At 36.0% G+C, this 13,259-nt stretch overlaps 1 protein-coding gene across 2 annotated transcripts in view; it reads right to left on the bottom strand.

The window, feature by feature from the left end:
- LOC135086660 (forkhead box protein L2-like) overlaps positions 1 to 13,259 on the bottom strand; it is a 66,789-nt gene that overhangs the window by 14,697 nt on the left and 38,833 nt on the right. For both annotated transcript variants that reach the window (XM_063981431.1, XM_063981432.1), the window contains exons 4-6: positions 1,154 to 1,310; positions 732 to 1,063; positions 244 to 469 (exon numbers count right to left, since the gene is read on the bottom strand). In XM_063981431.1, the coding sequence (XP_063837501.1) occupies positions 244 to 469; positions 732 to 1,063; positions 1,154 to 1,310 (715 nt within the window). The remainder of the gene's footprint in view (positions 1 to 243; positions 470 to 731; positions 1,064 to 1,153; positions 1,311 to 13,259) is intronic.

A 13,259-nucleotide genomic window follows, 5' to 3' on the forward strand; every position in this document is an offset into this window, starting at 1 on the left:
TCATGTGACATAAATATTCTGACGCGGCATAAACAAACCTAATAAGTACGTCCAGTGCGAGACTTTACGTGACAAAATTCTGCTGCGGACAACCGAGTTCAACCGACCTATATTCGGTTACTAGTTCCATTGGATTTAAGAAGATGGCCAACGATGTTGAGTGCAGATGGAAAACTATGCCGAATAATATCAGATGTACAAAATGATGCTTGAAACTGAAAAGTAAAGAAATATGCAACGTACGTATCATATCTCGGGTAAGACGGTGGATACGGCGATCCTGAGCCGAAGTAGTTGCGGGCCCCCAGCGGGAGCGGCTGCATGTGGGGCGGGACGTGCTGGGCCACGTGGGCCACGTGGTACCCGTCCCCGAACAGCGTCTTGGAATAGGGCGTCGCGCGGAACGGCCGCTTCATCCGTCGCCGTCGCCTGAAGTTCCCGTTCTCGAACATATCGCCGCATTGGGGATCTACAACAATACTCCACTCACAAACCCAAAAAACTTTGCATACACACACATAGACGCCAGCATTTCGCTAAGAACATCAAGCGATGGATAATGCGGATGATCACACACGCTCAGCTGTTTCATTCGCAAGGCCGATGAACAACAAAAATTGCGTCAGACATGATTAGCAAACATAACATTCAAATCAAAAGTAATCACTAACTAAATGAGTTGACAAATCGCTATTTTTTGCCAAATGCCAATAACTAGCGAAATAACTCACCAAGGGTCCAGTAGTTTCCCTTCCTCTCCCCGCCGCCTTCTCTCGGTACTTTGATGAAGCATTCGTTCAAGCTTAAGTTGTGTCTTATGGAATTCTGCCAGCCCTTTTTATTTTTCTCGAAGTAAGGGAATTCCTTCGTGATGTAAGCATATATCTCGCTGAGAGTGGCTCGTTTGCTTTGACTGTTTTGAATGGCCATCGTGATTAGGGCAACGTATGAATAGGGAGGTTTGGTCAAAGCCTGTGAGGTCGGTGTTGTGGACTGAGGTTTCATTTCAGAGTTTCCAGGACTTGACGGAGCCGGTGGTTTAGCTTTGCTTTTAGTTTCATTGCTGAAAATAACATTTTGTTGTTGAAAATACTCATTGTAGGTGGCATCCTTTTTTTCTGGATATAAGTAGTTGTTGTTGTTGAAGTAAGACCTGTTATTGTTGGAATTGGTGTCGTCCCTAGGGAGTGGTGGTAAAGTTAGGGTTTGATACACGCGGGACAATTCTTCTTCGCTCTTGACTTGGGAATTCGGCGTATCTGCTTCACCGTTGTCTTGCAAACATATTCGGTGGTCGTATGGCGGTGTACCTGACAAAGAAAATTTACTAACTTAATCATTTGTAAATCTTAAATCAGACAAAATACGAGGAATTCAAGATTTTTAACTAGAAATAGAGTACAGTGAGTACCTATATGAACAGGACGGAGACGTGACTATAAGTAAGGCAACAGTTGGTCGGTTGGTTTGGACACGAGATCATATTTCAAAACGACTACAGCATCCGTCCAATACATAATTGAACAATACTTAGGTAGGTTACAAGGTATACAAGTCAAATATTTGAGTGTGGCAAAAACACTGACCGTAACACATTATCTGCAATGTCAGTACCTACATTTAATTTTATTTCAGAATGATTGTGGATAGTGATAATATTTTTTTATTTAAACAGAGTACCTAAATTGTATTTTGAAGTGCTTTTAACATTTTCATAATGAGCATTGCATTTTTCGGAATAAAAGTAATTGCAATAATGAATTTTATTGTTCCTACAAATTATTTAAATTGTAACTAAACATACCTAAAATTCTTTTAAGAAAGTATGTAAGTATAGTTACTTATTGAATAAGTAGACTCAAAATAAAATACTATAATAATTTAGAAACGTTTAACGAAACGGTTGTTTGGTAGCCACCATCTACTTCTTGTTATTATTATGTTATTACATTTAACGCTTGAGATTTAGCCAATCTTACGCGTACGTGCCTCCCGATACGGTTTTCTCGGAATCCACGGCTAAAGTGCGCTCTACCTAAACAAGCTCTATACCTAACGTACCGTGCACATGGTAACCGAATACCTACTCCACACGTCATTGCTTATTAACCAAAAATATATCAGGATAATTATATCTGGGGTAAATGTGATATTTTTGTTGGATTCGTCGTAGTCGTAGTCAACACAACAAAGAGTTAATGAAAGTCTTGTCTCAGAATCAAAATATGATAATAAGTGTTTTATTATGGCTCCGCAAATCGCTTCTAATGATAGTTGTAATACTATAGAGATGAAATTTCCACATTTTGCATGTATATGGAATGCGTCAGTTAGACGACGCAGCCGGCTGCATATCGGATTCGAACGGCGCTGCGAGCACCGCAAGGTATTGTGTCGCTTACAGAACAATGCGTCGTATTTATAAAACATTAAAAGCCGGCGTATCGTTCGTGAAATTAATAACAAATAACAATTGTGAAACGTTAGTTCGGGAGCAGTGCGAATTACCCATGCCGTATAACTCGCCTTGCGATAAATGGTGGGATGGGATCTACTCGGTAAAGCGGCAGATCCTTAGCGCCAAATATTAAAAAAAAACTAAGAATCTTAGACTTTGTCAACGAAGTGGAAAAAATATAAATTTACCAGTTTTTGACTTAAAATTTTTGCGACTTAAAAATTAAGAGCACCCACTCGTCGATGGATGTAATTTTGTAACAGTTCGATTCAGGGTGTTAGGTAAATTGGTATATGAGCCGACACTAGCCCATGTTAACATGGTCATATAAATGGTATGGTGAAGTCAGAAAATTGATATCTTCATTTTAATTATTTTAATTTTCATACAAATCGGATTTTATAGAATTTATTTTGTATGACAATTAAAAAAAATTAAATGATGATATCAAATTTCTGACTTCACCATACCATTTATATGCCCATGTTAACATGGGCTAGTGTCGGCTCATATACCCATTTACCTAACACCCTGTATAATACTCTTAAAATGCTATGATACATTGAGCCTACGCTTCATTCCATAAGTACAAAACTTTTATCCACAGCAACAAAAATGATTGAAACAAACCTTTAGAAAGTTGATATGCCATGTAGGTATTTAAAGGTTTACCCCATAATTAACAACACGGAAAACTGACGATGACTCGTTAAGCTACCATACGAAATTTGCAGCGATTCATTTCACCGTGGATTTGATTGATACAATCTTTGACAAAATAGTCAAACATTGTAGTATAGCAAACTCGGCCCACATACTCGTATGACGATTAAAGACGTGATAACTTATTTATAACATATTGACACAAATAGGTAAGTACGCCAACTTAGTAACATCAAACCGAGAAAACGGGAACATTTATAAAATAAAATATACTAGCACAAATTCGGAATAATAAATCAGAGCTACCCTAAAGGCAGGAAACGTAATCTTGGTGATCAATTAGCGAATACCTCTAGGCCACTATTATGTCATCAACCAAATAAGGTCTTACTAAACTTACAAAGTACAAAAAAGAAACGTATGGTTTTTTTCGCAGATGGGTAATTTACATTGTGAATACAATTAAGTTTAGTTTTAATTGGCGATATGGTTTTGTTGTTACTTTGAAACTTCAATATGGGGTAACTTTTCTCGTAAGCTTTCTTTAGCAAAAAAAGGTTTAAGGTTTAAAAATTTATATCTCAAAAGAAATTGTACATTTCACTTAAAATGAGTAACAAAGTATTTCACTTATAAAATAAACGTAGGTAGATCTTAAGCCAAGGGCGTACGGATTAAATTGTTCACCAAAAACAAAATACTCGTCGGTAGACGTGAAAAAACAAAACAAAATATTAACCTTATTAAGTATCACTTTTTGACTCAAGTGTACTTCGAAGGCGAAGGACCTTTTGAGGATGTGGAACTTTAATATTTTTTTAATAAAACATAAATAAAGCACTTGAAAATTTATTTCAAAACTTACTCAGATTCTTAATATAAAAATACATAATATTGATTGGATTGGATATCAAAGGTGGTTCTTAAATGCATACATAGTAGATACATACATAGAATACCTATTACATGGCCGAATTGTATTTCATGAATTGCCTATTAGATTTTGACCAACGAACGAGACTTTTCCCACCTCTCATTCCCAGCAGTGAAACTCTTGAACCAGCATTTACAACTAGACCATCAATAAAAATCCACCGTGAACCCAAGTTACACCAACTGTGAGATGTTAGTCAATAGGGATGTTTCCTGGGTCAAAAAGCAAGAGTTTTAATTAGTTAACTAACTTAGTTAAATAACTTATCAAAAAATACTCTATACGTATTTTTCACTTTTTCAAACTAATGAAAATTTAAAGAGATAAAGCGCGCCAAAGTTCATAAGAAGAGGCCCGTGACGTCAATGCGTGCATAAAAGTGCCGCACGTTGTGACGTCGTGCGGAACTTCAACGCACCATAACTATGTAATTATTTGTTAGATTGACAAATAAAAATACATGTGTCCAATATTTTTTTATATTAAACATGACGGACTAAAAAAATTTTTTTAGGAAACTAGCCTATTGGCCCACAACAATGAAGTAGGTAATAAAATATTACTGAATGGAGACATAATAGGTATAAGTGTTGTTACAATTAACTGATATTGTTTTATTACCCGTTTTATGCACTTTATCCACAGCTAAGAATTTTATAATATTATGTAGATATAATGAGAACCAATAAAATTTATAAGTAAATGCGACTTAAGAAGGATGATTCAAGAGTCGGCCAATTATCGAAGTGAAGAAGCAGGTTCGTTGGTTCCAATGAAACCAAAAATGTAGAGTCCGATATAACACTGAGCTAAAAAAATCCAGACTTGCATCAGGAGTCAGCGGGTAACATGATACGTCTGAAATGTTTAGGTATAGTGAATACGACATTCTGTAGGGTGCAGGATTGACATTTGTTACCCTGTCTACTACAAAACTTATTTGGATTATCACTGTTTCATACTTTATAGTAATAAATTGTGGTATGTATCTTGCTAATAATGATCAGATATTCAAATTAAAGCTGTTGCACTTTATGAACAAAGTCAAAGGCACCTAATGCTCAAGAATAAGTATTTCAGGTACTTAACTAGAACAATATTATTATACCGCAAATGTTATACATTTTGAAATAAATGACTAGGCATTTATGTTTCTAAGTGTGGACCCGTAGGCGTCGGTAAGTGAAAGTAAGTACTTCTTAAAATGTACGCTTGAAATCATTGGGTTTGCGGAAAAAAGCAATTGATATTCATGAGAATAGAGAATTTCTCAGTAATACCAATTCACTTTTTACCAGCTACTCCAATTAATAAACCGGTGGTATGGTCATTCACAAACAATAATGTTAAGATAGGCACACTTTTGAATGCCTAAAATACAATTGCGGTTGTCTCACAAAGGAATGGTCAAATTCCATTAAATTCATAGTTAATTCAATTGATCAGACTCTCGTAAATAAAGCTGCAGACATATAAACTTGCGTGCTGGGTCCATAAACTTTTATTGTCTGCCCATTTTCAGTCTACAACATTATACATAGTTAAATATCTCAGTAAATACTTATGTAATGTAGCAGAATAGTTTCTATTACAATGAATCATTTCGTCATATCAAAAGGTTTTTTTACTTTACTACATGAAATGTGCCCACAGCACGAAAGCCGCCCCTTTTAAAGACTGAACAAAGAGGTATTAAAAAGTGGTAACGGCTTCAGTCACTTACGTTAAATAGTCGAACCCGATCCTTGGGTATTACTTAACGCGTCTACTGATAATGGCGTCGATACACTCGTACAAAAGGTAATTGTTCTCTCAAACAATAAAGTTTAATAACGCAAGGTTCTAGGTAAGCTGCGCGCACGCATTGTGCAAGTAAACCCGATGACGATGACTGTTATAGTTAGATAACTCTTAAGTAACGCCGTACCTAGACTTTTTAGCTTCGTGTTACTGTGTGACTCAAAATAGGACTAAGTAAGCAGCGATTCCACTAATACAATATGATACTTAGTAATGACTCATCACAAACGGCAGAACGTTTGTCAGACAATAAGATCAATTCATTCAGTTGTTTGCTCGTCAGCATCCGTTATAGGCATTTATTTCTTACTGTTAAACATTAGAAGACCGCCGAATGTTATCTAAACTTTTTGTTTTGTAGACTACATTGGTGATGTTTTCAAAAATGAATTTTGAACTTATAAGACTTCTTCTTACTTACTTCATGTCCGCTCGTAACTAAACAGAACTAAAATGTGCATTGTTTGTTTTGTTAGCTTGATATTTTGTGAAATTTTTACATCGGAAGCCATTTAATATTCAAAATTAAAAACAGATAAAAAATAACCACAATCCACACTCAAAAATGAATAAAAAACCCGCGCCGTGCGCCCACGTGTTGAGAGTTTTTGCAAAAACATTGACTTGTGCCTATGGGGAAAATGATATATTTAGTTCCCGTGTTGCAATCATTGGAAAAAATTGTATTTACTAACACGAATGTCAGTCACTGTTTACACAAAATGTGACTGGGTTAGGTAGAATAAAATAAAACCAATACATTTTTTAGTATAAAAATATTACACATCCAAAGTTGAGTTTTTTAAACAAAGATAGTTCAGCTGGTCATTTTGTCGTAAAATAGAATCACACTCTTTTCAACCCCGTAGATGTCGTCGAAAACGACTACGGAACAAATGTACAACCATAATGGTAGTTTCCTCAAGTCTGACCAGCAGGAAAGTGTGTAGTGCCTCTAATGAATGAGAGGGTCGTGCTCCGTGTAGTGAAGATGATGATGATCTGATGATGATGATATTTTTTCTATTATCTTTTGCTTTCCTTATCCCTGTATGAATAATTTCTAAACACTTTCTTCGTTATAGACAGTAGGTAGGTAGGTACAAAAGTTTTACACATTGTTAGTAAGTACTTAATATTATCTATCCATATTATCATTTAGTAAGCATACTTAAACTTAATATCAACTTTGCAATGAAGTATTATACAATACGTATTAAGGGGCCCTGAACTGTTAGCTCTTTAACTTTGATTACACGTATCTGAACGAAGTTGTTAATAAGATTTGTTACTTATCTGGAAAATGCATTAAAATTTAGGTTAATTGTTTGTTACATATTTTGATAAGCATTAGGTACTTACGAGTATGACATAACTAAATTTTGAATAGAATAGGTACCTACTTACATAGGGTGAATATTCAGATAAGTAGGTGCTTCTGCACATCAAATCAAACCACGGATTAATTTATGAGCAACATTAAATTTTTTGATTACTAATTGAATTGGTCAAAGTAGAGCGCTCGACGTAGTTCATTTGTATGGAAAGGAAAAAGACCTATTAAAAGGTAAAGTAAGATATCTTGTATGATATGTAAACGTCGTTAGTCGTAAAATCGTTTTAAATTCTTAATGCTTCCCTGAATTTATTGCGACTGATAAAAAGGTTCAATAAAGATTTATGCGTTTTCCATTTTTCTTTTAATTAAACATATCTTCTAGTAGGTAGATAATGCGTGTACTTGACCGCGACGAGTCGATTAGTCGTTATTTCGGATAGGTATTGAAGATTGTTCTAGGAGTTATCCATCGATTTAAGGTTCCGTACCCAAAGGGTAAAAACGGGACCTTATTACTACAACTTTGCTTTGTGTCTATCACCACGCTGTATCTCATCAACCGTGATAGCTAAACAGTTGAAAATTTCATAGATGATGTATTTTGTTGCCGCTATGACATCAAATACTATCACAGAATAAAATCCGTATTGGGACACTTGCATGAAAGACACTAACGCGAAAGACTTGCGCGAAGACACAAGTGTGAAAATCCATTTGCGCGCATGGACGCTTGCGCGAAAAGACATGAACGCGAATGTCAGCCACTTAAATATTCATTTTATTGGTATTTACATACCTAAAAGTTTGTTTATAACCCTCGGTGCGCGAATCCGCCTCGCACTTGGCCGTTTTTTTATTGTAATCAGTCGCGAAGGCGCAGCGGGCGAGGTTAAGGGGACGTGACCGCTAGTGACGTAAGGGGCTCGATCGCCCGCCCGCTAGATACGGCGATGGTCGTGCTGTAGATAAGCCGGCATCAACGCAAATCTTAGCAAACACCAATACTGTGCACGTAATAATTATGGTCATATTACTACGTTGCAACCAGTTTCAACTGGCAAACAATTCATTCATTAGAGTCCAAACTCTATCTAGCTACCTACAGGAGCTGCAGCGGTGGGAAAATCAACACACATCTTGGCAAATACCAATATTATGGTCATATTACTACCTTACTACAACCAGTTCGAAATGGCAAGCAACATTCATTGGAGTCCAAGCTCTGCAGACATTGGAGGATACAGAAGTTGTAGTGGCGGGAAAGAGAGATGGGATTAGTCCCGTAACTGGCATGCAACATCTATAAGTTTTCCGACTTGATACGCAACAGGGAGAATTGAATATACCTATTACCTACCTACAGCCCCATGGTGGGGAGGTTTTTGGAAGCGCCTGATTCTTTTAATAAAGGATCTATTGCGTAAAGTGTTAGGTAAGTCTTGCGTGACATATGACGAATTATCCACGATCCTTTGCGAATGTGAAGCTACAATAAATGCCAGGCCATTAACCTATGTAGGAGATGACAGCGGCAAGGAGTTGTCTCCTCTCACTCCTGCATTTTTTAAATCCTCTTTCTCATTCAGATACAAATCTAAGCTAGTATTTTATATTTCATTTCTTAAAAAATCTTTTAATTAACACCAAAAGAAGCAACCATCATCATAATATGGAATTACAATTTTATACTTAACTACTCGTAGTACTTACTTGGAATACAATAATCTATGTATAAACAAACAAAATAAGTTTCCATTAGCAGATTCGAGTTATTGTTGAAAAGCTCAATGAAGTTTAAGCGTCATTAAAAGCTTTAAGTATTCATTTATAATAAATTAATTATCCTTATATTCAAACTACAAACACTAAACCGGTCGTACTTGCTATTGTTTTTGAAGAAAAAGTATAGTAGTTGAGTACGTAACTATGAGTAGGAATAACATTTTTATTACATTACACATTACACTAAATTGATTTAAAAGACTTAAGTTAGTATCTAACTGTGCAAACAAAATATATTTTCTTAAAAAACAGCGGATTGATCCGATTCATTTTTCGATTCTTTTATTCTTGTTATATTCTCTTTCGAATTCGATGAAATCGGATAAAAACTTTGATAGCAAGCAATAAATCTATTGCAGGATTCAGTTCCACTATCGGAATTAATTGTTTTATTTCCATCCTTAGATTTTGGAGCAAAATTGATACAATTTTATTGGGACTTGAAAAAATATTATTTTTATCGATTAGTAAGGTTTAAAAAATAAAGTATGAAATCGAGACTTTATATTGTTTTGTTTTTATGAATGAACGAAATTGTAATATTTTTAATTAGTAACATAATACAAGTTTTCAACGTCAAACCATGAGTTAGAGTTACGATTCCTGTTACACATTTTTTTATTTTACACCTTCAACCACATTTTATGGTGTTGAAATGTATTAAGAATCGTAAATGATAAAGCCATTGTAAATGAATTATCGGTGCGTATAAGTCAAATCGATTTCTTTCGATGTCAAATCGATTTAGGTGTAAACTGTGCTAAAAGTGCTAACATTAATGCTCAGTAAATACACGTTCCTATTTGTACTGGATTCGTCACGAGCCACTTTACGATCACAATCGCAGTTCAATGGTATTGTTTTACAGAGAGCACTGAACATGACCACCAGAGCTTGCCTATCTGTAGCCAAAAGGTTTTGTCCGATATAACATGGGTTGTGCGCACTTCGAGTTTCGAAATGCGAGTACATTTTGAAATGTTTTGGTGGTTTATGAAATCTTAAAATATGTGGTTTAAAACATCATCCGTTTTTAAAGTTCCATACCTCCTTATCATCAATATCATTATCATCATCATCGTCATTGTCATGATCATTTTCCCGCTGACTGAAAAGCATGACAAGAAAAAAAGCTTAGGATTCTACGAGAAAATAGTTGGTGTAAGAATACTTCGAATTCTAGGTAGGACTTCGGGAACTTTAGTAGAGTTCTGTAGTTTTGTTCTGTAATTTTGGAGCAAAAATTTAGTATCTGATGTGCTGTGGACTGTACAAATATTAGATTAATAGAATATTATTGTATATTATTAATAATACCGATTTTACGAGGAATGAAATCGTTACCCCAAGCATGAGATTTACGAGAAACATTATCAAAACAACAAACAAACAAGAGTTTGTTTTTATGAAATAGATTCAATCTGTAAATAGCATATCAAAGATTTTGCATGGAAATACTAAGCTCAACAGAACATATCAGTGACACTTCCATCGTACGCTAAAACTATGATTATTTAAGACGTATTGAAACTAATATTATATTATTAACATTCGTGAATTGCGTAAATACTCGTACATTTAGAACATCGTTAAATAATTTGCACTTTGTGGGGCTTTTGACCCTTGGTATTTGCTTGTAACCATTATAGTATTAGTTTTAGGTTAATCCGCAAACCATTGACCGAAATATCGAATTACCTAATTAACTGAATCTGATGAATCAGTAAAAGATATTGTAGAGCGGCCGAAAGGGAAAAGGTAACTTTATAGAAGATAAAAAATCTATACATTTTTTAGCAATTACCGCAGCAATTTCGCTTGACAAATAAGCAATTACATGAAATAGTGAAGTGACGCAAATTGGCTTCAATCTCAGGCCTCAAGGATCTAGCTCCCTGAAAATAGCAGCTGGTTTTAGTGCGGGCACACCGGACGGCATTAATGACCTGGCAATACACTCCCTGCACCAAACCTATTGCGCGGTGTTATTTCAGTGCAAGGCGATTAAATCTATCAGCGAATTTCCGGCAGCGCACGCTTGACACTTTTAATATCGACAATCAACCCGAGCCGCCGTGAATGAACAATGCTGGTCGGGTCGTAAATTAAATATTCCTAAGTTCGTGCCAACGTTTCAAAATGGGTCTAAAGACCCGCAGTCACACTGCGCTACACTCGCGAGCAGTTATAATAAGAGCGTTATGTTTCAACACGGCTGCGTGACACCAAACATTTAGCAGTTAACAAATTTATCAATGCATTCATACAACACCGGTATTGTAGTGGTTTCATATTTATGTTACTCTTATGTTCCTGTTAATAATGCTAATAAGTTCCTTTTTTAATACGCAATAATATTAAACTTTAAAACAACTAAGTTTCTCATCTTGCCTTGCCCTTGGAACTGTATTTTTACGACGGAACAAAAATAAATAGTTCAAGGTATTTTACTTAAATTGACCTCGATCCGACTAGCCGGATAGTCCATTAGGAAGTTAGCTGTGTTACTAATTAGTCGCAAATAATGTACAGTGAATTTTCTCCGAAATACACTCCCCTAATAGTAATTCAATCCTTTTTCAACCTACCGACCCGTAGACAAGAGATGCTATATTTACCTTGCTTTCCTTGTTTCACAAATAAATGTCTCATTAGGAATCGCGAAGAACTGTTTAATTAGTTAGGGATTATCTCAGATCATAGAAGGGAATAGATGTGAAACGGGGGCGTGGCGCGTGTCTCCGCGATATGCCCAGAAACGAACATCGGCCGCGTAGCTAGGTTAGTCGCGATTCAGTCGTACTAAGGAAATGTTCTCCGATATTTTGGATAATGCGTCGTTTCGTGCAATAAAACAAGTGAAACGAAGAACTACAGGAACAATGGAGTCATTTACTACATGTAAGTATTGCAAATCCATTGGTATTTTGCTTATAAATAAAAAAAACTAAACATTTTTACGAACGAATTCAGTGCCGTAACAGTTACTGCGATATCGAAATCAGTGGTGATAAAAATTCTAACACGCTTGTACATTGACGATTTAGTTAGCAACCACTTTATGTCATGCTCAACTACTGCGCAATGTATTTAATTTCTTCCGATATCCACTGTCGTGTGAAAATACACAGTACGGCCGCATGTGCCGGTCGTAACATAGTGCCGTGCTCGTGTTCTAATGCGGTTTCCTATTATCGATAAATAGAAGTAAATTATAATTTTCTATTTTGCAATTTTTAATAAAAAAATGATGTGTTACTTGCGATTATAAGATTTTACAAAAAAAAATAATTACAGTAGAAGTAATTAGTAACTGTCAACTATGTAATTACTATAAGAGCTAGTTGAAAGCCATTATTTTTGATAAACATATGCGGTACGCAGATCGCCATAATTAAAAAATAAATGCGTGATAGTAGTTAATGATAACGTATAATAATAAAAAGGTTTTCATACATAAGCATTTTGTGAAACCAGTTTCGAGCCTTGCCCCTAGCGATTTAAAGTATCGATATCTTGTCGACTCCATTTTATCTTTGTTCTCTCACTAGCTTTTTCTAAGTGTGCGTCACGTCACGCGGCCATTGATTGGCCATAAGGCACGCCTTCTGGCCAATCACAGCGCTTTTAAGCCGGTTGCACATGTTGTCGTAGACTCTCAGTCGCTTTGTTTTTACACAGTTGAATGTGTGTGTGGGAGCTGTGGTGGGGGAAATGTGGGGACACTGGTTCTCGTTGTTTTTACGCGCGACTTCATATCTATTCTCTTTCTATGATCTGAGGGGATTATTCTTTTATACGATAACTATTTATCTTATAACAGCGTCTGCATGATAGGTTCATCTCCTGCAAGTAAGTCCTGAGCCTCCAATAAAAACATTTTATAAAACCGATTATTGCGTAACATACGGGAAAGGAATTCTTTTGGTCATTAAAGATCGCTCTTATTATACATATATTTATAAGGCCCATATTGAGAGGCCACGATTCCGAGCCGTAAGTATATCATCACTGGTACTTAACACACGATGATTGAAGATTTTCGTCTTTAGGCACTGAGGTATTTGATTGACTGAGGTATTGAAGAGGGCTATGCTAGGTGTTTCTTTACGAGATCGAATTAGAAATGAGAAGATCTGTAAACGAACTAAAGTCGCTGACATAGCCCAACTGATTAGCAAGCTGAAGTTAGCGTTAGCAAGCAAGCTGAAGTGGCAATGCGCAAAACTGACGGCCGATGGGGCAGCAAGGTTCTGGAATGGAGGCCACGTACCGGAAAAGGC

This window comes from Ostrinia nubilalis, chromosome Z (assembly GCF_963855985.1).
Source record: "Ostrinia nubilalis chromosome Z, ilOstNubi1.1, whole genome shotgun sequence".
Lineage (NCBI taxonomy): Eukaryota > Metazoa > Arthropoda > Insecta > Lepidoptera > Crambidae > Ostrinia > Ostrinia nubilalis.